Here is a 26,797-nt window from a genome sequence, read left to right as displayed (position 1 = left end):
TCAATTCAAGATCACATAGCAACTGGTTCTCTATAATCAATGTATATTAAATAAAGGCAACATCTGCTCCATATAAAAAGGTAAAAGAGAATCAAACAAGTCACTTGAGTAAGGACACTTTGTGGTACAAAGCACTGAGTTCGGTCCTGAGTTCGCTGAAGGACGGCCGGTTCCTGGAGTTGTACTGCCAACAGCGACACATAATGGCATACACATCTGGAGGACAGGAGTTTGGGGCTAGCATCCGGTATCCTAGGAGACGGGACAGGAGAACATGAATGGACATCAGGTTGGCTTCACTTGGGGTTAATCCAGAGGGGTGTAATGTTTTGGACTCCTGTATAGAGCTGACCTAACTCTGTATTCTACCCAGAGTCATGTCTGTTCTATACACTTCTATAATGTTGCATCTCCACTCCTAAACTAGCTACACGGACTGTCTGAGTTAACCTTGTATCCTTATTGACCTTTTTATTTTTGCACTGTCTATGCACACTCACAGAGTCTTACACACTCACTCCTCACTCACACATAATATGCACATACATTTATACTGACTCGACACACACGCACACCAACTCACATACAAGCTGCTGCTACTCTGTTTATTTTATATCCTGGTGCCTTGTCACCTTACCCCTATACATATCTACCTCCATCACTCCAGTATCCCTGCACATTGTAAACATGGTATTGGAATTGACCCTGTATATAATATGCTTACGTATATGTATTGTGTTCCTCGTATTTCTCGTGATTTTTTGTCTAGTATTACATTGCATTGTTGATATTTGAGTTTGCAAGAAAGGCATTTAACTGCACTTGTTCATGTGACATTAAAACCTGAAACTCCTACAGAGCAAATTCTGAGTCATGTGTTAGAAATCTCAATGACTCGCTGTACCTTTCTCCACCTCGTCCCGTGTCTGCTGGTTGGACATGCTGGTGTAGGGGGTGACTCCCCTGGAGAATATCTCCCATAGGAGAACTCCAAAACTCCACATGTCACTCTCCGTGGTGTACCTCCCTGAAACACAGGCAGGGGGCAGCATTGAGACAGCAATTACATTTGATGGTGATCCTGTAGTGATGCCATACCTATTCAACTGTAGTACAGCACACTATTGCACAATCACAGCCTGAGAAAAGTAGTGATAGAGTTTTGAAAATGAAGCTTCCTCTAAGCCATAAAAAGGTATGTTCTGACTTTTATTCTGACAGAACTCTTCTATGTTTCACCAGCACTCCAACCCCAGAGAGCACAGTTCAGCGTGTGTGTTAGAGATGACATTTCAGAGAAATACAAAAGCAGTACACTGATCACAGGGTACGGAATGATGTCTGGGTTGGCAGGTTGTTGCCATGTTTAGTGAGTTCTCTAGCCTTGGGATATGCAGATAGAGATTGATGAATAAAGAGAGGAGGGGATAGAGGGATGGTTGTGAGTGTTGTGGCCGCGGGGCAGAGCCAGATGGGACGTACCGTAGTTGAGGGCTTCGGGGGCCGTCCATTTGACAGGGATCTGTTTGAGGCCCCCCGCGGCAGAGTAGACCCCGTCCTGCTGCTCGCGAGACATCCCAAAGTCACTGATCTTCACCCTGCTCTGTTCTCCCACCAACCGGTGACGATATTAAGTCGGCTGCCAGTCCCTGCCACAGAGAGAGAGAAAGAAGAGAAAGAGAAAAAAGAGAGAGAAGAGAAAGAGAAAGAGAAAGAGAGAGAGCGAGAGAGAAAGAAAGAGTGTGAGAGAGAGAGAAGAAAAGAGTGTGAGTAGAGAGAGAGAAGAAAGAGAGAGAGAGAGAGAGAAGAGAGAGAGAGAGGAGAGAGAGAGAGAGAGAGAGAGAGAGAGAAGAGAAAGAGTGTGAGAGAAGAGGAGAGAAAGAGAGAGAGAGAGAGAGAGAGAGACAAGAGAAGAGACCGAGAGCAGAGAGCCAGGAGAGAGCCAGAGAGAGCAGAAGAGCATGAGAGAGAGCATGAGAGAGAGAGCGCCAGGAGAGAGAGGACAGACCGAGACAGACAGAGAGAAGAGAGACAGACCGAGACAGACAGAGAGCCAGAGAGAGAGCGAAGAGCCAGAGAGAAGAGAGAGCGAGACCAGAGAGAAGAGAGCGAGACCAGAGCGAGAAGGAAGCAAATGACAGCCGATAAATAAGTGAGAGAAAATCAGCGCACTCTTGTCATATGTGGGCTCCCTGATGCAGGGTGTAGTAGTGAGCGAGCGCAGTTTGACATGCAGTGTTTAGAGAGTGTTAGAGGGTAACGGGGCTGGAGCATCCAGCCTGGTGTGTTCCTTGGTTAATTATCCAGCACTCCTCTGATGAGCCAGGAGCCAGGACTCTGAGCCCTACTCTCTGCTCTCTACAACCTCCTCAGAGACACAGCAGCTTAACACTCCTAGGGTCATTCCTACGCTACAGGCTCCAGTAACCCCTACACACTGTGTTAACTTCACTGTCCCAAAAACCTCAATCTGTTTCATCATCTAGAATAAATTGTGCAATCAAAGGAATGTAATCTGTCAATTGTATGGCAGCCTTCATACAGCTCCATATCTGAGAAGACTAGATCCATCTCCCTAGCCTTCACCGGTGGATGCATTTCTTGCTCTCCAGTACTCCATGCAGATGCACATTCTCTGCCATTTTCACCAGCATATTTGACTTCAGGTTGTGACCTTCACGCGCAGGAAGGACAGGAAGTCTCCCCCTGGACGAACACACACACTTTATTAGTCCATTTAATGATAGAATGTACTGTAGCTGTGGTTAGAGTGTAAAGGCCCTCGATAGATTGGCTCACCTTGTACCAGCTCCATAATGATATAGATGGGTTGTTTCTGTGTGCAGACCCCAATCAGCTTCACTATGTTAGGATGGTCATACTGCTTCAGGATCCTGCACAGCAGAGAGAGTCAGCAAGGTCAATGTGAATGAGAGAGAGACTGAGAAAGAGAACGAGAGAGGAGAGGGAGAAACAGACTGACCTGGCCTCCATAAGAACCTGTTCTTGTGTTCTGGGGCCAGGTTCTCTCTGCAGGCTTTCACAGCTACAGGGTGTTGTCAGAAAGCAGACGACCACTGTACACCTCCCCAAAGTTACCCTGACAACAGACACACATCAGGCTTCATTATTGGATCTAGGCTAAAACAAAAACAGAAGGCCAACCTGACAATCAGAGCCTCTCATAACCCAAAACAGACATTCCACGGGTGTGGAGCTCACCCGGCCAATGCTCTGCCCCAGGATGACATCATCGTTTCCAGAACCCACTTGTCCTGGAGGGAGTGAGATAGAGAGGAACCAATCAGAGACACCGGTGCTGCGTTCCTTCTGAATAGGTAGACTGACTTTGCAGCCTGGTAAAGCATTTCGGCCAACTTCTAAAACTGCATTGTGTAAAATAGTGTATTGTACAGTATGTTACAGTATGTTGTGTGTGTGTGGGTGTGTGTGTGTGTTGTGTTGTGTGTTGTGTGTGTTGGTGTGTGTGTGTGTGTGTGTGTGTGTGTGTGTATAGAATGGAGACCTCGTAGTGTGTGGCAAAACACTGGAGCCCTTTTATGGGCAGCATGGTAGTAGACAGTATGCATGCAGCTCTAGACTCTAGAGAACATGTGAGTGTGGTATGTATAGCACTCTGCAGGAGGATGAAGAAAGATGAGTATGTGGATCTTGGAGCTCATTAAAATCTGATGGATCCTAACGCTGAGACAGCTGCTACACACAGAGTGTGAGCAGAGCAGGTGTGTTCCGAGCCCATTCACTCCCAACATGCTCAGGAGAGGTGTAATAGAAGCTTGCGCGCATGCAGGCCACCCCTACAAAGTCGCTATTCCACACACACACAAAACATAGGCCTACAATATACATACAAGAACACCCCTGACTCACACATCTCCCTCCTCCCACAGACAAAGTTAAACCACAGGTCCCAACACCAGCACACAGGACCGGAGACACGGGGCCCATTACTACACTTTGCTAGCCCCAGACTTAATTGATGGCAACATCATTATTCTCAACCTGTTGGAAGCATTAACCAACAGCCACATGTCCCACAGCAGAGAATGAGAAGGGCAGCGGAGGGTTTTTACTGTGGACAGATTTAGAACACCATCTGAGATAAATTGTATGTAATTCATCTGTAAAAGTTTACTCCCTGAAAAATGAAAGGTAATAAAGGAGTCCATTATGTAATTACAGAACTACTAGAGAAAGATAACTCAACATGTGGGAGTGTAATGTCATCCTTATTAGGTAAGTGATATTAATATTTAAGAAATACTTAGACAAATAAGCATTGGGGAACCTTGAATTAATCACAATAAAACAAAACAAGGACTTTCAACAAAGGTAAAACAGGATCTACAACAGATTACAGTTGACCTGTTTGTGTGTGTGTGTGTGTGTGTGTGTGTGTGTGTGGTGTTGTGTGTGTGTGTGTGTTGTTTTGGTGTGTGTGTGTGTGGCGCACGCGCCCAAGTAAAGCCTATGACATTGAATATGCTTTGTTAAGTCTATTCCTGTGTTCGAATACTATCACATCTGGCTTGTATCAATTAATTAATAATTTCCACTATGTGGATTAGTGCCATAGCAACTATTCTCACAGAGCACGGATGTGAGTCATTTGCTGATTTGTGTGTGCAGCAGGTGCGTTACCTTTAGGACAGGTCTCTTCAGGACAATGTCGGACCTCTTGTGACGTGTTGGTGTGACGAGACCAGGTGGTTCATCAGCATGGGAATGGTGTGGAATCCCTCTCCATCCAGGCGGTACATATTCTAAACACCACACACGCTATAACTATACAAACTGTACAGACATGATCATATTGTACAACTACACACACACACACACACACACACACACACACACACACACACACACCACAGCACACACACACACACACACACACACAACACACACACAACACACACTCACGTCTGTGCTCTGGATAAGGAAGTGCCTGCAAGAGCCAGCCCAGTGGACAGAGAGGACATACTCCTGTTTGCCCTGACTCTGTCTGACCAGGAAGTCTCCATCACACCTCAGCAGCTCCTGGACTTCCAGCCTGGGTATGACTCCGTGGTACCAGTTCTGCTGCTCCAGGGGGCGCTCTACCTCTGGGACTGGGGACAGGGCAGGGGGCACCTGGAGGGGGTTCACACAGCAAGGTCAATGAGGGGCCAGGTAAGGAGGGACCTGGGCATGCAGCGCCCACTGTGAGACTCATTCATAAACCATAGATTGATTTCAATGGGAGATTATTGCGGTTTGAGATGCATGACTCTCACACGTGTATCTCTAGATGAGATTCAGCACAAGGGAACAAACACTACTAAAGTACATCCAGTGGTGTAGTGGAGGGTAAACAAGTCAACACAGTTTACACACCTTTTGCGKAAAAATGCATTGAAAGAATAGGAAGGGTTACATTTTTCACCACAACCGGCGATCAGAGTTAACCCACCAACTTTGTTACCACTACATCACAGAAGAATACATAGACAGGGTAACAATAGACTGCTAAGGAGACTAGATACAAGGAAGATACAGCTACCAACAACATTGATCAGGAGATATGAAACACACTGCTCAAAAACAATACAATGTATCTCTAAAGACCACACACATGGATACCTAGTCATTTTCTTTACTACAGACAACATGGCACCAATTCAAAAAGATACTACTGTTCAGATGACAAGATAAGGCATCCTACAACATAGTAAACAAACATCTCTAGAGAGAAGATAGATAAAGAGGAAAGCCAGATGAGAAACAAGGCGTTTCACAACTGGAGTCCTACTCTGAACAGTTAGGCTTACAAGGAAAACACGGCCAATTGCTGTTTGACAAGGGAACTGTTTGACTGTCTGACTTGGGTTGTTTGAATAGACAGAGAGAGATAAATCAAAGGCAGCAGGTGGGTGAAAACAGAACAGGTCCGTCTGTGACAGGGGTGATCACAATGATGCCTCACTGACAATGAATGACTATAGTTGACAGTGTATGAACATAACAGATTGCGTATGTTGCATCAGTGGTATGACCATAACTGTGTACTATGTATGACCATAAGTGACTATTTATGAACACTGTATGTTACATCACTAACCGTGTATTTGGGTTTGAACAGGCCACTAAGGTGGCTTATGACGCCGTCCACACTGAGGTTTCTGAGGCCGTCCCTCTCCTGAAACAACACAGAGCACAACCATCATCAACCCCCCTTTTAGGAATGCTCATCACCCCCAGTACCTGTGTTAATAATAACAACATGTAACAGCACTCAGAAACACTTAACATAATCCACAGATGAGGAGAGAATATCACAAAAAATTACAAACATGATGAGTAGAGAATGTCAAAGAAGAAAATACTTGTTTGTTTTAGGGTGGATCTGGATAWATCAGCGCTATGAAAATGAGTGAAGGAATGCACTTCAATCAACACCATGACAGACAGCAAAGTATGCAAAGCACCAAGATCCTCAATCATGCCTCTGTTTCAATAGAGATGGTTGTGTCTGAACGAGACACGAGGATAGGTTGTCCTCAGTACAGAACAGACTGGTTGAGTCAGTCTGTAGTTCAGATGCCTTCTAGTTGAACTGTAAGATAACATAAGGGCAATTCCACGGCAGCAGAATGACGCTGAGATTTTTTACTTTAAAAGTATGCCAAACAAAAACCATTGATTGCAAAGTTAAACAAGTCATACAACTCTATGCACAATCAGTACTTTTAAACATTTCCACTGAATTTTACAAAAACACATTTACTGGAAGAACAGTACAGATGTAAAGTTTGTTAACAGAATGACGGTAAAATCTCCTTCAGTTTTYTTTATGTGACCACGTTTTCCAAAAACTCTTAAATATCTACTCCGAATTAAGATTCAAAGATGTCTGCAGACAGATTGGGGTGTCAGCTATAACATGATACCTTGAGTTTGAAAAAAATCTATATTTTGGATATTGAACTACAGTAAGTGAAGTGGATTACCACCCGGTAACAGRGTGATGGTAACATAATGACATCATGGGTGCCTGAACTGTACAATACAGAAATGCATAATCCTGAATGGCATTCTCTTCATGGTGATGTATCCTGAATAGGTACACAAAGGTAGAAACATTTTATATCCTCCTTTGCATGTTTGGGTATTATTCTACATACTGGCTATTATTCTAATGAGCACTGCCCCAAAACAAGATGAAATTTGGTTGGTCCGGACCGCACCAAATCTGTACCAATCATAGACATCTATGTTTCACAAGTTTGTACATCACAGTTTAGCACAGTAGAGTTCAGTGCAGTATAGTACTATACAATAAATTATACTGTACTCTACTCTAGTGTGCTCTACTGTAGTGTACTAAACTCTACTATACTGTAAAGTACAGTACTGACCTATACTCTACTTTCTTTACTGTGTTGTACTCAATCAAATCAATTTGTATTTGCCACGTGTAGACTACTGTGAAACGCTAGCTTAGGAGCTCTTCCCAACGATGCACAGTTATAAATAAGAAAATAAGAAAAATACAAATAGTAACACAAGAACGAAGCTGTATAAAAGGGAGTACCAGTACCATGTCACTGAGCAGGGGTACAAGGTATTTGAGGTAGATGTGTACATGAAGGCAGGGTAACGTGACTAGGCATCAGAATAGATAACAATAAGAGTAAAATAAAGAACAGAGTAGCAGCATATGATGATTGTGAAATGATGTGTGTATGGCGTGTGTGTGTGTGTGTTGGGTGTGTGTGTGTGTTGTGTGTGTTGTGTGTGTGTGTGTGTTGTGTGGTTGTTTGTTGTGAGACTGTCAGTGTTAATGTTTATGGGTGAGTCTATACATAGTGTGTATTATTTGTATATAATATTGTAAGTGCGCATAGAGTCAGTGCAAGATAGGGTCAATGCAGATAGTCCAGGTAACCATTTAGCAGTATTATGGCTATTTAGCAATCTTTAGCAGCCTTATTGCTTATTCCTAATATTTAGGATGGAAAATGGTTGAACATGTTATACATGCCTTTATAACAATAGACTCAGCTTTCATTTGACACCAAATTTGATGTGCTCCAATGAACTTCACATTTTAGTGCTTGTGTGGTTTTTTACATGGTGGCATTTTACAAATGCCCATAACACCAGGGTTACAACACAACCTGCGTGGGAACATTAATGCAATTCACTTTAGTCATCTGGTACTACTGTGTGTCTGTATAGAGGGGACGACAAACCAATTAACCTTCTGTATCATTTCTTTCGTTTTCAAAACAATGGGATTTCAAAAGCTTTTACATATCGCCCAGTGATTTTCATAAGCCCACAGTACATTCATGTTTTAGTGATGATGTATTTGTAGAACTTAGAAAGCAGCAAACTACCAAGCTCACAAACTAAAGTACACAACAATCTCATCTGATACAGTGCCATGCGAAAGTATTCACCCCCTTGGCATTTTTCCTATTTTGTTGCCTTACAACCTGGAATTAAAATAGATTATTGGGGGGTTTGTATTATTTGATTTACACAACATGCATACCACTTTGAAGATGAAACATCTTTTTTATTGTGAAACAAACAAGAAATAAGACAAAAAAACAGAAAACTTGAGCGTGCATAACTATTCACCCCCCCAAAGTCAATACTTTGTAGAGCCACCTTTTGCAGCAATTACAGCTGCAAGTCTCTTGGGATATGTCACTATAAGCTTGGCACATCTAGCCACTGGGATTTTTGCCCATTCTTCAAGACAACACTACTCCAGCTCCTTCAAGTTGGATGGGTTCCTGCTGGTGTACAGCAATCTTTAAGTCATACCACAGATTCTCAATTGGATTGAGGTCTGGGATTTGACTAGGACATTCCAAGATATTTAAATGTTTTCCCTTAAACTACTCAAGTGTTGCTTTAGCAGTACGCTTAGGGTCATTGTCCTGCTGGAAGGTGAACTTCCGTCCCAGTCTCAAATTTCTGGAAGACTGAAGCAGGTTTCCCTCAAGAATTTCCCTGCATTTAGCGCCATCCATCATTCCTTCAATTCTGACCAGTTTCCCAGTCCCTGCCGATGAAAAACATCCCCACAGCATGATGCTGCCACCACCATACTTCACTGTGGGGATGATGTTCTCGGGGTGATGAGAGGTGTTGGGTTTGTGCCAGACATAGCGTTATCCTTGATGGCCAAAAAGCTCAATTTTAGTCTCATCTGACCAGAGTACCTTCTTCCATATGTTTGGGGAGTCTCCCACATGCCTTTTGGTGAACCCCAAACATGTTTGCTTCTTTTTTTCTTTTAGCAATGGCTTTTTTCTGGCCACTCTTCCGTAAAGCCCAGCTCTGTGGCGTGTACGACTTAAAGTGTCCTATGGACAGATACTACAATCTCCACTGTGGAGCTTTGCAGCTCCTTCAGGGTTATCTTTGGTCTCTTTGTTGGCTCTCTGATTAATGCCCTCCTTGCCTGGTCTGTGAGTTTTGGTGGGCGGCAATCTCTTGGCAGGTTTGATGTGGTGCCATATTCTTTCCATTTTTTAATAATGGATTTAATGGTGCTCCGTGGGATGTTAAAAGTTTCTGATATTTTTTTTATAACCCAACCCTGATCTGTACTTCTCCACAACTTTGTCCCTGACCCGTTTGGAGAGCTTCTTGATCTTCATGGTGCCGCTTGCTTGTTGGTGCCCCTTGCTTAGTGGTGTTGCAGACTCTGGGGCCTTTCAGAACAGGTGTATATATACACTGATATCATGTGACAGATCAGGTGACACACACAGGTGGACTTTATTTAATTAATTATGTGAATTCTGAAGGTAATTGGTTGCACCAGATCTCATTTAGGGGCTTCATAGCAAAGGGGGTGAATACATATGCACGCACCACTTTTGTTTTTTATAATTTTTTTGAAACAAGTTATTTTTTTCATTTCACTTCACCGATCTGGATTATTTTCTGCATGTCCATTACATGAAATCCAAATAAAAATAAATTTAAATTACAGGTTGTAATGCAACAAAATAGGAAAAACGCCAAGGGGTTAATACTTTTGCAAGGCACTGTAATGAATGAGTAGAACCTGAACTCTGAACACACAATGGAGAACTAGAAACGAACAAGAGCCAATAACAACATGTTTAACAACATCTTACACAATGAGTGCAATCACAGGTCAGGTTCCCATACGAGACAAGACAATGAAACAGACGCAAAGTACAGAGATCATCTCAACCACAGGAAGCATGGTATCTCTTTCAGATGAGTGGCAGGGATCAGATATACAGAGGGTGTGTGTGCGTGTGTTTGAGAGAGAGAGAGGGAGAGAGAGGGAGAGAGGAGACCTACACTAGAGGTGATGGAGGAGAGGGAGATACGGTCCTCTTCCAGCCCTAAGGCAGGTGGGGGTTCACTGGATCCCAGCCATTCCAGCTTCCCCTTCAGCAGCAACCTCTGGGCCTCCAGCCTGGTTCTAGCTCCCAGGGACAGCATCACCTGCTGTCGGCTCTCCTCCAGCGCATGCCTCTTACTGAACTGGTAAACCCTGCAGAGAGCAGAGCAGCCTGTCAGCTCATCAATTAAAGCATTGTGATGATACTGTGGAACAATGTGTTTCCATTACAACATATAGCAACAATTCCATTGACTGTCGCCTCACTGTCAATATATTTACAGCATAACTGACATGCCCGATGGTTTTACACAAGAATGCTGGTTAACTGGCCCATCTCCTACACCTTAGCCATATCACTTCCGCAGGGCACTCACCAACAGTATAGTTTAATTGAGATATTCTATATGGGAGAAGTAGGGTCAAAGATGCAGTAAGTCATGCCAGAAGGTAGCAGATGTATTACTCAACAACAGCTGCAAATAAAACTACATCACGTTTTAAAGTTCACTTTCCTTACTTTGTCTAACAACACTATCATGAATCAAGTGAAGAGATTTTGTGGGTCAGAGTGCAGTATTTATTTAGTTCAAAGCACAAATGTTTGTTAGCACGTTTCTCACACTGGCTTTAGCCATGGCGGGAGCAGACCAGCCAAGGCACGTGTCCTTGTAGGGAGACGTCTTCATAGGGTGACAAATTCCCATGATTTGTGAATCTGTTCGAAYCGAACAGCTAGCGCGACAGCTAAAATGGCTTTTAAAAATATATATTTCAGCTAATAGGGAGTATCTAACAAATTAAATACATGATGGCATTTACTAATCATAAACATTTTACATATAATAGATATGTGGGTATATTTGTGGACAAAATTCTTCCTTACATAACTTTCAAATATTACACTGCTACATTAACTAACATCACCACTTGGGTAAAATATTTATTTACTAATCCAGGAAGCATTCAGTCTGTATCTGTTGATTTCCAAAGTGTGTCATCAAACCCAAGACTCCTTAAGGAGAGGGATGTTTCCCTCGGCACCAGTGAACATCAGGCTAGTGTCAGTCAACACAGCTGCTCCATCTATGCACTAAGAGCTTATTAGTAACTTCTAATAACAGCGGACAGGCATCTAAACCAAGACAAATGAGAGGAGAAGCTTGAAAAGTCTCCTCATATCACCATGTTATATTCATAAGGCATAGTGAGTCTTTCCCCCAGAGAGCAGCTAGCTTAGCCAGCCATAGCAGAGAGGAGAGCAGCCTAAACTACTCTGATAGGAGACTGCCTGCAGATGAACACCACCGTTGAGAGAAGATCAACACACTGCAAAAATACCAACACACTGCAAAGATATGATGCAGATCAATGCCAAAATTCATTACTCTTTTTTCCCCCAGTCAGTGTTGGTGAAGACAGTGGTTTGGTGCAGCCAGAGCCAACTTTATCCTGGTTCAGACCATAGAAATAGAGTTCTATTCTGCTAATCCAGGATAAATTATCATATTATCAGGTATAACAGCTGTAAGTACTATCTAATTACACTACATCTGCCTAAGTGCTTACCAAGTATGCTTGTAACAGTATAACTTTGTGTAACAGTATAACTTTACGTCCGTCCCCTCGCCCATACCCGGGCGCGAACCAGGGACCCTTTGCACATATCAACAACAGTCACCCACGAAGCATCGTTACCCATCGCTCCACAAAAGCCGCGGCCCTTGCAGAGTAAGGGGAAACCCTACCTCAAGGTCTCAGAGCAAGTGATGTAACCGATTGAAAGGCTATTAGCGCGCACCACCGCTAACTAACTAGCTAGCCATTTCACATCCGTTACACATGTAAAGTTGGACCTTCCTGTACATGTGGATATCACCTCACCTCTGACCCCGTTTGATGCCCTCTTCCTCTGCCTCCAGCTCCAACTCCAGCTGGTTGACTGAGGCCTGTTGGGAAACCACATTACCAGCAAGAGACAGCAGTTCCTCTTCTACTGTAGTCAACCTGGTAGAGGGGGAGAGACATGGGGAGAGAAGGGGGACAAAGGGGTGAAATGTGTTGTTGGTGTTGAGATTGTGTGTGTGTGTGTGTCATATATATAGTACCAGTCAAAAGTTTGGACACACCTACTCATTACAGGTATTTAAAAAAAACTATTTTCTACATTGTAGAATAATAGTGAAGACATCAAAACTATGAAATACCACATATGGAATCATGAAGTAATAAAAAAAAGTGTTWAACAAATCTAAATATATTTTATATTTGAAATTCTTCAAAGTAGCCACCCATTGCCTTGATGACAGCTTTGCACACTCTTGCCATTCTCTCAACCAGCTTCAAGAGGTAATCACCTGGAATGCATTTAAATTAACAGGTGTGCCTTGATAAAAGTTAATTTGTGGAATTTCTTTCCTTAATGCGTTTGAGCCAAATCAGTTGTGTTGTGACAAAGTAGGGGTGGTATACAGAAGATAGCCCTATTTGGTATATTATGGCAAGAACAGCTCAAATAAGCAAAGAGAAAAGACAGTCCATCATTATTTTAATCTGGAAAATTTCAAGAACTGTGAAAGTTTCTTCAAGTGCAGTTGCAAAAACCATCAAGCGCTATGATTAAACTGGCTCTCATGAGGACCGCCACAGGAAAGGAAGACCCARAGTTACCTCTGATACAGAGAATAGTTCATTAGAGTTACCAGCCTCAGAAATTGCAGCCCAAATAAGTGCTCCACAGAGTTCAAGTAACAGACATCTCAACATCAACTGTTCAGAGGAGACTGCATGAATCAGACAAATTGCTGGTCGAATTGCTGCAAAGAAACCACTGCTAAAGGACACCAATAAGAAGAAGAGACTTGCTTGGCCAAGAAACACGAGCAATGGACATTAGACCGTTAGAAATCTGTCTTTTGGTCTGATGAGTCCCAATTTGAGATGCAGAGTAAATGAACGGATGATCTCTGCATGTGTAGTTCCCACCGTGAAGCATGGAGAAGGAAGTGTGATGGTGCTTTGCTGGTGACACAGTCAGTAATCTATTTAGAATTCAAGGCACACTTAACCAGCATGGCTACCACAGTTTCTGCAGAGATACGCCATCCCATCTGGTTTGTGCTTAGTGGGACTACCATTTGTTTTTCAACAGGACAATAACCTAACACACCTCCAGGCTGTGTAAGGGCTATTTGACCAAGAAGGAGAATGATGGAGTGCTGCATCAGATGACCTGGCCTCCACAATCACCCGACCTCAACCCAATTGAAAAAGCATTCCAGGTGAAGCTAATTGAGAGAACACCAAGAATCTGCAAAGCTGTAATCAAGGCAAAGGGTAGCTACTTTGAAGAAGCTAAAATATTTTTTTCTTTGCTTACCACTTTTTTGGTTACTACATGATTCCATATGTGCTATTTCATAGTTTTGATGACTTCATTATTATTCTACAATGTAGAAAATAGTAAAAAAATTAAGAAAGACCCTTGAATGAGTAGGTGTTTTAAAACTTTTGACCGGTAGAGTGTGTGTGTGTGTGTATATATATATATATTGTCACGATCGTTGGTTGATTTATTGGACCAAGGCGCAGCGTGCATAGAGTTTGTTCATTGGATGAAACTCAAAGAAAACAATAAAGCGCAAAACGAAACGTGAAACTAATGTAGCGCTCGCAGGCAACTAGACAAGATCCCACAAAAACCCAGTGGGAAAAGGCTGCCTAAATATGATCCGCAATCAGAGACACCGATAGACAGCTGCCTCTGATTGGGAACCATACCAGGCCAACACAGAAATGAAAAAACTAGACTACCCACCCTAGTCACACCCTGACCTAACCAAAATAGAGAATAAAAAGGATCTCTAAGGTCAGGGCATGACATATATATATACATATGTATATGTTATATATTTGTTACATTACAGACTTTTTCAAAAATGGATTTAAAAAAAAGTATCCTCATCAATCTAAACACAATACCCCATAATGACAAAGCAAAAACAGGTTTTTCGAAATGTTTGCTAATTTATTTAAAAAAAATGTAAACAGAAATATCACATTTACATAAGTATTCAGACCCTTAATCAGTACTCTGTTGAAGCACCTTTGGYAGCGATGACAGCCTTGAGTCTTCCTTGGTATGATGCTACAAGCTTGGTACACCTGTATTCAGGGAGTTTCTCCCATTCTTCTCAGCAGATCCTCTCAAGCTCTGTCAGGCTGGATGGGGAGAATCGCTGCACAGCTATTTTCAGGTCTCTCCAGAGATGTTCGATCGGGTTCAAGTCCGGGCTCTGGCTGGGCCACTCAAGGACATTCAGACTTGTCCCAAAGCCACTGCTGCATTGTCTTGGCTGTGTGCTTAAGGTAGTTGTCCTGTTGGAAGGTGAACCTTCACCTCAGTCAGAGGTCCTGAGCGGTCTGGAGCAGGTTTTCATCAAGGATCTCTCAGTACTTTGCTCCGTTCATCTTCCCTCAATCCTAACTAGTCTCCCAGTCCCTGCTGCTGAAAAATATCCCCACAGCTCGATGCTGCCACCATCATGCTTCAGGCCAAAGAGTTCRATCTTGGTTTCATCAGGCCAGAGAATCTTGTTTCTCATGATCTGAGAGTCTTTAGGTGCCTTTTGGCAAACTCCAAGCGGGCTGTTATGTGCCTTTTACTGAGGAGTGGCTTCCGTCTGGCCATTCTACCATAAAGGCTTGATTGGTGGAGCGCTGCAGAGATGGTTCTCCTTCTAGAGGGTTCTACAATCTCCACAAGGGAACTCCGGAGCTCTGTCAGAGTGACCATCGGGTTCTTGGTCACCTCCCTGACTAAGGCCCTTATTCCCTTATTGCTCAGTTTTGCTGAGTGGCCAGCTCTGGGTAGAGTCTTGGTGGTTCCAAACTTCTTCCATTTAAGAATGATGGAGGCCACTGTTCTTGGGGACCTTCAAAGCTGCAGAAATGTTTTGGTAGCCTTCCCCAGATCTGTGCCTCGACACAATGCTGTCTCAGAGTTCTATGGACAATTTCTTCGACCTCATGGCTTGGTTTTTCTCTGACATGCACTGTCAACTGTGGGATCTTATACTGTATAGACAGGTGTGTGCCTTTCCAAATAATGTCCAATCAATTAAATTTAACACAGGTGGAATCCAATCAAGTTGTAGAAACATCTCAAGGATGATCAATGGAAAAAGGATGCACCTGATCTCAATTTCGAGTCTCATAGCAAAGGTTCTGAATACTTATGTAAATAAGGTATTTCTGTTTTTATAAATGTGATTTTTWWAAATAAAAACCTGTTTTCATTGTGTCATTATGGGGTATTGTATGTAGATTGATGAGGGGAAAAATTTATGAATACATTTTAGAATAAGGCTGTATCTTAACAAAATGGGGAAAAAGTCAAGGGGTTTGAATACTTTTTGATTGCGCTGTGTCTGTATGAGCGTATAAACTAACCTGTGCTGGATCCCCTCCACTGTAAGCTCATTTAGTTCCAGCTCTCCAGTCTTTAGTCGATCTGTGTTCTCCAGAAGACCAGAGTCAAACTCCACACACACCGGAACTTCCCCTACAGACCTGAACACACATGGTGAAACTTTTCAGCCTCTTGACAGYACTAAGATCAGAATATTTACATTTGAGTCATTTAGCAGATTCTCTTATCCAGAGCAACTTGCAGCTGAATACCTGTTCTGATGGATGAAGCTCTCGTACTCTTTGTGTGGCTCTATGGCCTTCAGAGCAGTAGACATCTCCTCGTGGACAGATACCACCTCCTGTTGGAGCATACTGGACATGTCATAGTACTCCTGCAGGATCTCCTTCCTGGGTTACAGGGAAAAAGTCAAAGGTCAGGTAGAGGTCAGGGCAGTATTATTCAACCCTGGTCTGGGGACCCACTGGGTGTGCAGGCTTTTTTCTAGCTCAGCACTAACGCACCTGCTTCATCTAATCAAAGGCTTGATGATCAGTTATTAAATAGGTACAGTGTCTTCGGAAAGTATTCAGACCCCTTAAACTTTTCCACATTTTGTTAGGTTACAGCCTTATTCTAAAATGTATTACATCGTTGTTTCCCTCATCAATCTACACACAATACACCATAATGACAAAGCAACAATTGTTTAGACATTTTTTGCTAATTCATCAAAATTTAAAAAACTGAAATATCACATTTACATAAGTATTCAGACCCTTTACTCAGTACTTTGTTGAAGCACCTTTGGCAGCAATTACAGGCTCAATTCTTCTTAGGTATGATGCTACAAGCTTGGCACACCTGTATTTGGGGAGTTTCTCCCATTCTTCTCAGCAGATCCTCTCAAGCTCTGTCAGGCTGGATGGGGAGTGTTGCTGCACAGCTATTTTCAGGTCTCTCCAGAGATGTTCGATTGGGTTCAAGGCCGGGCCACTAAAGGACATTCAGAGACTTGTCCCGAAGCCACTCCTGCGTTGTCTTGGCTGTGTGCTTAGGGTCGTTGTCCTGTTGGAAGGTGAACATTCACCCCATTTTGAGATCCTGAGCTCTCTAGAGCACATTTTCATCAAGGATCTCTCTGTACTTTGATCCGTTCATCTTTTCCTCGATCCTGACTAGTTTCCCAGTCCCTGCTGCTGAAAAACATCCCCACAGCATGATGCTGCCACCACGCTTCACCGTAGGGATGGTGCCAGGTTTCCTCCAGACGTGACACTTGGCATTCAGGCCAAAGAGTTCAATCATGGTTTCATCAAACTAGAGAATCTTCTTATTTCTCATGGTCTGAGAGTCTTTAGGCACCTTTTGGCAAATTCCAAACGGGCTGTCATGTGCCTTTTRCTGAGGAGTGGCTTCTGTCTGGCCACTCTACCATAAAGGCCTAATTGATGGAGTGCTGCAGCGATGGTTGTCCTTCTGGAAGGTTCTCCAATCTCCACAGAGGAACTCTAGAGCTCTGTCAGAGTGACCATCGGGTTCTTGGTCACATCCCCGACCAAGGCCCTTCTCCCCCGATTGCTCAGTTTGGACAGGCGGCCAGCTCTAGGAAGAGTCTTGGCGGTTCCGAACTTCTTCCAATTAAGAATGATGGAGGCCACTGTGTTCTTGGGGACCTTCAATGCTGCATAAATGTTTTGGTAGCCTTCCCCAGATCTGTGCCAACACAATCCTGTCTCAGAGCTCTACGGACAATTCCTTCGACCTCATGGCTTGGTTTTTGCTCTGACATGCACTGCCAACTGTGGGATCTTATATAGACAGGTGTGTGCGCCTTTCCAAATCATGTCCAATCAATTGAATATACCACAGGTGGACTCCAATCAAGTTGTAGAAACATCTCAAAAAAKATCAATGGAAACAGGATGCACCCGAGCTCAATTTCGAGTCTCATAGCAAAGGGTCTGAATATTTATCTAAATAAGGTATTTCAGTTTTTTGTTTTAATTGTGCAAAAATGTATAAAAAACTGTTTTCGCTTTGTCATTATGTGGTATTGTGTGTAGATTGTTGAGGAAATTGTTTTATTTAATCAATTTTAGAATAAGGCTGTAATGTAACAAAATGTAGAAAAAGTCAAGGGGTCTGAATACTTTCCGAAGGCACTGTACTTATAGTACTGGGCTGAAACACCCTGTGGGTCTCCAGGGCCAGTATTGATTACATTACGTGGGTTTGKACAACAGCCAAAAACGATTATATCAAACTTCCCATGAGAGTGCTTGAATTCTTATCAAAAGGGAAGGATATTAGGTGAGATACAAAACCATGCAGTGTAACAATGGGATGACCATAGTCACAGTACTTTCCTACCACGCTGGACACACACGCAATATGATCTAATCACTGACTGGGAATTCACTGACAGAGTTGTGTTTTTCCCTCACACACACACACTTACAGTACGAGTACCATCTCCTGCTGTAGGCTCTGTAGTGCCATGAGCAGGGCAGGTTGGGCCTGGCTGTAGTGGTGCTGATGGTACACCTGGGCTGCTCTGACTGACAGCACATACTCATTATGAAGCTCATGGAGCCTCAGAGTAGCCTTCACATAGCGCTCCCTCGCACGCTCACGYTCTTTATCTAAACAAACACAAGATATATGTATATATATATATATATACCAGTAGRACACACACAAATGTAGCATAGAAGTGGAAAAACAATACACATGACAAATAGTCACTACTAATATGATCAACTGTGTTAATTTGGTGAATCAATAGGATATCAGTTGTCTAAACAGAAATATCAGGAGGTAATGATCATCTGTTGTCCAGAATGTAATCCTTTCAGTCAGTCAAAGTGAGAGTGTCTCTGTGCTGTTTGGAGAATTGAGACGGAGCCAGACAGAGTGAGCTTCCCYACCTTTACTGGCCTCCTGGTACTTCCTCTTTGCCTGCGCTGCATCCCTCACCAGCTGTCTGTAGCTGGCCTTCAGCCTCTCCASCTCCGTCTGGGTCACCTGACAAATGGAAAGGGTATATTAGTGTTACCTCATCCAAACAAGGTGCATAAATTGAAGAACAAATGGGATGCCTAGAGAGATATTCAGCCACTCTCTGAGGACAATGAGAGTCCTCAAATACATTTCTACTCGTCCTGTGATCTAACCACACAGCACCGTCATCAGAGAGCGAAAGGAGGGGATCATAAATGTACTTAAAAAGGAGCGGAGGTGATACTGTACAAACAAGTGATACGGGTGAGGTTTGTTAAAAGCGGGAGTGCCTTCACAATGCAGGCTTTTGTTTGACCCCAGCTTTGCCACCTCTGAGACAACACAGACAGACAAGAGAGAGTAGAAAGACCAGACAGGAAAGACCAGGACCCAGACCCTACAGGCCTGTATCCCAACACCTCTCAACTCAGAGGTAGAAGCACACAGGAAGTGGTCGGTGACGTCAGAGAGGCCCTGTAACAGRAACTGGTTTGACTGCAATTCTTTACCCTTAACATTTCCATTAGCCACCATCTAAGGCAGTGGTCACCAACCTTTTCTGAGTCAAGATCACTTTCTGAGTCAAAATGCAAGTTGAGCATGCATGTTAAAACATTTTTTTAAACATGACTTAAAAAACATAAGCCTACGTAACATTAACCAATTAAAAACAGTTCTGTAGCAATGATGTTTGTGCAGTAGGCTTGGATGCCCAATACATTATCACTGCATATTGGCTATGCTTGAATTGCCCTGCCAATTATGTTCTTCTCAGAAAATGTTGAAATTATATTTTAAAAATGTAGTTATATGATCACACTGGTAATAGATCATTTATTGTAGTACTTGTGAGGCAGTGAGCTGAGTGAACATAATATTATTATATATTTATTACTGGACTGATGGCCTGCATCTGATGGTCAGTCTGAGGAGAGGGAGGGAGCAGCAGTCCCTCCACTTAGAAAAGAGGACAGTCTTCTAGCTGATGGCAAAACTCAAGTCACACTGCATTATTTCTGCCTCATGTACCAATTCATGTTGTTCTTCCTATGACCAGAGAAAGTGAAATATTCCTTGATATTAAAAAAAAGACAAGCCGCTAATAATAACAACGCAAGCGTATCGAAAATGTTCTACACTCATTCATTGCAGCTGCAGTGCTGGTTGTAGCATGAGTGGAAGTAGGGAGAAAGTGTATTTTATGGCTTATAAAAGTGTTGACAGTGCTGAATAACAACTTAAACAAGAACTTAAATCATGAAAACAGCAGCTCTTTGCTGTACTCAATTGAGTCTTCATAGCCATCGTTTAAAAAGTTTTTAAATTTCACGCTATCAACTTTTCTGTGAAGACGCCGGTGCACTTGATTTGCTCTCTAGGTCCGCCGGGTAGGCGGAGTTCTACCTTCAGACATGAAATGGCTCAAAATGGGAACACTTTGCCTTCCCGGGACTGGGGCTGCTGAATGAAGTGCACCTACCGCCAACAGCACGAAAAAAAGAAAAAAAAATAGGAACAAGGCTTTATCGTAGTTTTATTTACAGAAATGTTTGGTGATCGACGAGGAATGCCATTCGACCGGTTGGTGACCACTGACCTAAGGTTAATTATAACTATTTTTTATTTTTTAGGGGGTAGATCAGCTTTAATATTGCAGATAGATTGTAGCTTCCATCAATGTAATTGTCTGCATCTTTTCCAATTTCTACCTAGATAACTGCCTTTCTAGGGAGTTTTTCCTAGCCACTGTGCTTCTACATCTGCATTGCTTGCCATTTAGGATTTTTGGCTGGGTTTCTGTATAGCACTTTGTGACATCGTCTGATGTAAAAAGGGTTTTATAAATACATTTTATTGATTGATTTACGGACACAGTATATTTTACAATAGTTATCTTGTTTGTTTTTAATCTCATCCTTCAACTCCACTCAACCCCTCCCATCTATCTCTGAACACCATCCAGTTGATTTCTATTTGCCATATATTTTTCAACTGTGCTGTGATGCTTCACAAAAGTTCACAAAAGGTTAATTATACCTTGCACTACCAAAGTGCAGAGGATGTCTGCATTAGGCCTGTGACTTGTTTGTAGTGCACTGTACAAGGTACTAAGGCAAAACCTGACCCAGGAAATGTACAAACTGCAACCCATAAACCCAGGAATTCATTAAAGATGAACACAATTTGCTCGCCGTAATATGGTAATGATAGAAATCACGGAAAGGGCAAAAACTATTGTCATATTAAAGTCCCCGATGGCTTTTGTTCATCAAAATGCATTTGCTATGCAAGAGCAATTCTCAATTAGACAACAATGGCCAAACTCAGTTACAGCCCATTGGCTTTCATTTCAACTGAGTGCTGTCTGTTAATGAAGTTACAATAACTGTGCAGCTCTGCATCTCAAAGAGGAGCGCCTGCTGCATATCCACACTGGTGAAAAGGGAATGCATTATATTCACACATTTGTGATTAATTTAACTATTTCAAGCCCAAAGTTTAAAACAGCTTTCTTTGCAACCTATGCCACGATCTTCAAATGAAGCACATCATATTACAGAGATTAGTACAAGGTGACCGTCTGTTTTGACTGTTTGTTTAAGGTGATAACAGTATTCCTACGTAAGGTCTTTCGGCGCAATAAGCCTTAATAATAGTAATATTAATAGTCTTACAGTGATATCCCTTTGTGCTACAGGATGTTTGATCATTGTTATTCGTACATTTCCTGTTTGACAAGATCAGTGGCAAAAGGCTCTACATAGAGATGTATACTGTCTCTAAAATAGAGTGGTATACAAAGAAACCATCAACACTCATAACAAACAAACCAAATACAGTATGAGCTACAGTGGCTTGGGAAAGTATGGGGTGAATACTTTCCCAAGCCACTGTAGCTCATACTGTATTTGGTTTGTTTGTTATGAGTGTTGATGGTTTCTTTGTATACCACTCTATTTTGGCATTTTTCCTATTTTGTTGCCTTACAACCTGGAATTAGAATGGCTTTTTTGGGGGGTTGTATCATTTGATTTACACAACATACCACTTTGAAGATGCAAAATATGTTTTATTGTGAAACAAACAAAAAATAACACAAAAAAACAGATAACTTGGTGTACAGCAATCTTTAAGTCATACTACAGATTCTCAATTGGATTGAGGTCTGGGATTTGACTAGGCCATTCCAAGACATTTAAATGTTTTCCCTTAAACCACTCGAGTGTTGCTTTAGCAGTATGCTTAGGGTCATTGTCCTGCTGGAAGGTGAACCTCCATCCCAGTCTCAAATCTCTGGAAGACTGAAGCAGGCTTCCCTCAAGAATTTCCCTGTATTTAGTACCATCCAACATTCCTTCAATTCTGACCAGTTTCCCAGTCCCTGCCGATGAAAAACATCCCCACAGCATGATGCTGCCACCACCATACTTCACTGTGGGGATGATGTTCTCGGGGTGATGAGAGGTGTTGGGTTGTGCCAGACATAGCGTTATCCTTGATGGCCAAAAAGCTCAATTTTAGTCTCATCTGACCAGAGTACCTTCTTCCATATGTTTAGGGAGTCTCCCACATGCACTTTGGCGAACACCAAACCTGTTTGCTTCTTTTTTTCTTTAAGCAATGTATTATTCTGGCCACTCTTCCGTAAAGCCCAGCTCTGTGAGGTGTACGGCTTAAAGTGGTCCTATGGCCAGATACTACAATCTCCGCTGTGGAGCTTTGCAGCTCCTTCAGGGTTATCTTTGGTCTCTTTGTTGCCTCTCTGATTAATGCCCTCCTTGGCTGGTCCGTGAGTTTTGGTGGATGGCCCTCTCTTGGCAGGTTTGTTATGGTGCCATATTCTTTCCATTTTTTATTAATGGATTTAATGGTGCTCCGTGGGATGTTCAAAGTTTCAGATATTTTTTATAACCCAACCCTGATCTGTACTTCTCCACAACTTTGTCCCTGAACTGTTTGGAGATCTCCTTGATCTTCATTCTTCATGGTGCCATTTGCTTAGTGGTGGTGCGGACTCTGAGGCCTTTAAGAACAAGTGTATATATACTGAGATCATGTGACACTTAAATAAAGTCCAGCTGTGTACAATCTAAATAATTATGTGACTTCTGAAGGTAATTGGTTGTACCAGCTATTATTTAGGGGCTTTATAGCAAAGGGGGTGAATACATATGCACTCACCACTTTTCAGTTTTTTATTTCTTTTAACTTTTTGAAACAAATAATTATTTTCATTTCCCTTCACCAATTTGGACTATTTTGTGTATGTCCATTACCTGAAATCCAAAAATATATATATTTAAATTACAGGTTGTAATGCAACAAAATATGAAGAATCAGAAATAGAAACACTCTCAGTAAAGTTGTGTGATTTTTTTCAACACTGTAGGCTACTGCATATTTCTCCAGCACAAGCATATAGCTGAAAGCCAGCATGTGAAAGTGGAAACTACTTCCCATTTTGAAAGCAAACTGACGAGGTGTTTGGTGGAGGACTACAAAGTGCCTGGTAATAATTATCAGGGCAAATTGAGTTTTACAGAGTGATTTGTTCATCTGTTTGTGTGTGTGTGTCTGACCCTGCTGAGCTCCTGGCTGAGCTGGCTCCACTGCTCTGCGTAGGTCTTCCTGAGCTGCTGCTTGTCTCTGATCAGCAGGGTCAGTTTGCTGAGAGGCCCAACCTGCAGGTCCTCAGACTGCCGCCGCATCACACGACTCAAACTCTCCGTCTGAGCCACCAGCACACCCCACGACTGAAAGAGGAAGGAGGCCAGAGAGAGAGAAAGAGACAGAATTAATAAAGAGAATACTTTGCGTATCGCTATCTACTGATCAAACGTAATGCTCAATCATCAATACTGTTGAAATGTCAAGTCCACTTTGCAGCTGGGAGTGGATGTGGTCTAATGTCTAAACCAGTGAGCTTGCTAAAACCAGTGATATAGTGTAGGGGTCATTCCATTTGATTTCAATCACTGAATGAAAGTTCCCATTCATATTTGCCCATGGTAGAAGTAAGTGGTCAGAAAGGGACTTTTTGGACCGGAATGCCAAAATATTTAGGAGATGTGCTCAAAGTTGACCCATTTTGCCTACCCCACCCTACCATGAGACATACTGTACATGTCTTAATCACTGGAAAAGATAAACGGTTGAGTTTGACATAATTAAAACATTTAAACAGGGTTGTCAAACCCTTTAACATCAATTACCTACAAACAAGTAAATGACGCTGTTTTTTTGTTTTGGCTTATGTTGTAGCTTAGACCCTATTTTACAGAATCTGAGATGTTTATATTGTGCCCGCCATCGGTTGAGAAGCAGTATACTTTTGAATACAGGGTGGGTGTCATTTCAATTATAGAAATAGAATTTATAGAATGGACATATCCCAGACCACTGCAATTTAGATGGTACATCAATGAAATATAATATACATTTTTACTTCCTATTACAACCACAAAGATGGCCACTGATCCACCCACCGTGGAATGTCAACTTAAATAGGAATGGCTATTCTATTATCTATATTCAATAGGTTTTCTATGGAAGATTGACAGTATAATTTAAAACAACTGTCACTATCAAACCCAACCGTTTATATTTTCCAGTGATGAAGACATGGATGTCTCATGTTGGGGTGGGGTATGCAAAATGGGTCAGCACTGAGCACTTCTATCTTCTAAATATTTTGTCATTCAGGTCCAAAAAGTTACTTTCTGACCACTTCTATGATGGGTAAATATGTATAAAAAGTTTCATTCAAAACAAAAGAGGTGTGGTCAACAACAAAAAATGTCAATCAAATGGAAGGACCCGTAAAGAACCTGGTTGAGCTGGCTGATGTAGTCCAGTCCTCCCCCAGGCTGGGGCCCCTCCAGTTTCTCAACCATGGCAGCCATCTGGTGCAGCTGAACAGAGAACTCCCGGTCGCTCTTGGACCGCTGGCTCATCCACTTCTTCATCACCTCCATGAGACGTAGCTCTGAGTCTTGCAGCCGCATCAGGGCCGCATTGGCCTGGGGACACCACAGGTACTCCCCAAACCCCATCAGATCTGCACCCAGAGCAGTGGGAACCCAGTCAAACTGTAGACAGTAGACACTGGAGTGGATGCGAGAGAATAAACCACACACACACACTTGACCTGGCTAATAAGGTGCAGGAAGATGAAAAGAAAAACTGAATGAGAATGCATGGGATTTATCCTCAGTCTAGACTCTGGACTTTGGGTGTACTTTCTTTACCGGACTGTAGAGTCATTTGAATTAGTTAAACTTAGTGAGGCCAAGGTGTTTAAATAATAATTCCAAGATTACACAACTGATTATTTAAACAAGTTTTATTTGTGTAACTAAGCAAATGTGGCATGTGGAGGGTTTCGCTTCTGGGTGATTTATTTCAAAGGGAGAAAACATTTAGGCAGCACTTCCTCTTGAAATACAGAAGTGCTGAGAAGTGTGACATGGCTCTAAACTGTTTTTTTCGTTTCAGTATAATTTTATTATTATTATTATACTATTACAGAGAAGAACGTTAAAATAAGTTGGACATGAGGCTTAACATAATGCAGCCTACTGTGGAACTCTGGCATCATCCATAACCACTCTCCTTTGCCAAGATAATCCATCCACCTGATGGCCAAGGACAAAAAAGGCCACTCTAAAATGTGCTGTTTTGTCACACAACCCAATGCCACAGATCGCTTGAATTGAGGGAGCGTGCAATTGGCATGCTGACTGCAGGAATGTCCAGCAGAGCTGTAACCAGAGAACTGAATGTTCATTTATCTACCATAAGCCGCCTCCAATGTTGTTTTAGAGAATTTGACAGTAAGTCCAACTGGCCTCACAACCGCAGACTACGTGTATGGCGTCATGTGGGTGAGCGGTTTGCTGATGTCAACGTTGTGAACAGAGTGCCCCATGGTGGCGGTGGGGTTATGGTATGGGCAGGCATTAGCTATGAACAACAAACACAAATGCATTTTATTGATGGAAAATTTGAATGCACAGAGATATGGTGACGAGATCCTGAGGCCCATTGCCATGTGATTCATCCGCTGCCATCACCTCATGTTTCAGCATGATAATGTATGTCACCATGTCGCAAGGATCTGTACACAATTACTGGAAGCTGAAAATGTCCCAGTTCTTCCGTGGCCTGCAAACTCACCAGACATGTTATCGAATAGAGCATGTTTGGGATGCTCTGGAGAAACGTGTATGACAGCATGTTCCAGTTCAAGCCAATATCCAGCAACTTCGCAAAGCTATTGAAGAGGAGTGGGACAACATTCCACAGGCCACAATCAACAGCCTGATCAACTCTATTTGAAGGAGATGTATCCCACTGCATGAGGCAAATTATGGTCACACCAGATACTGTCTGGTTTTCTGATCCACGCCCCTTCTTTTGTTATGGTATCTGTGACTAAGAGCTGCATATCTGTACTCCCAGTCATGTGAAATCCATAGATTAGGGCCTAATTTATTTATTTAAATGGACTTATTTCCTTATATTAACTGTTACGCAGTAAAATCTTTGAAATTGTTGCACGTTGAATTTATAAATTTGTTCTGCGTACATACAGCAGGGATGAGTAATATGTTGACGAAACCTACAACTGAACATGTTAAACCCGCCCTGCTGAGGAATTTACCTTGATCGAAATTCGATTACACAAAATCCTTTATCTAACTACATAGGGAGATGTGCATGTGTAGCTTGCTGTTGAATCCGATACAAATTGTATCATTATCAATAGCCCATGTAGGCTATCATTAAGAGTTCAATGATAGTATACTGTAGTGTAGTGTACTATGAGTTTACGTTGTCCGAAAAAACATTCTCACCTCAGGTTATTGCAAGCAGTCCACTCCTACGTTTCAAGGATTTATAGCATATGTAAGGCTATGACGATTCTTATCGAGGAGGCATTAATTGTGCCGACAGAAACTGTTACAGTGAGTTAGTACTGA

The 26,797-nt window shown here is 42.4% G+C and overlaps 1 protein-coding gene across 1 annotated transcript; it reads right to left on the bottom strand.

Moving 5' to 3' along the window:
* LOC111969436 (tyrosine-protein kinase Fes/Fps-like) lies at positions 1-26,797 on the bottom strand. The gene is given in 23 exon segments (XM_023995590.2): positions 1-252; positions 905-1,027; positions 1,483-1,649; positions 2,587-2,680; positions 2,683-2,706; positions 2,800-2,894; positions 2,980-3,055; positions 3,058-3,100; positions 3,223-3,257; positions 3,260-3,275; positions 4,663-4,703; positions 4,706-4,784; positions 4,945-5,154; positions 6,122-6,199; positions 10,360-10,555; positions 12,287-12,409; positions 15,854-15,973; positions 16,085-16,222; positions 18,274-18,457; positions 18,743-18,839; positions 23,396-23,569; positions 24,644-24,904; positions 26,672-26,797. Coding segments are annotated over 22 exon segments (2,490 nt in total). The 5' UTR covers positions 24,869-24,904; positions 26,672-26,797; the 3' UTR covers positions 1-100.

This window comes from Salvelinus sp. IW2-2015, linkage group LG10 (assembly GCF_002910315.2).
Source record: "Salvelinus sp. IW2-2015 linkage group LG10, ASM291031v2, whole genome shotgun sequence".
NCBI lineage: Eukaryota > Metazoa > Chordata > Actinopteri > Salmoniformes > Salmonidae > Salvelinus > Salvelinus sp. IW2-2015.
Note: the sequence above shows the minus strand (reverse complement) of the source record. Positions and strands in the feature narration are given on the sequence as shown.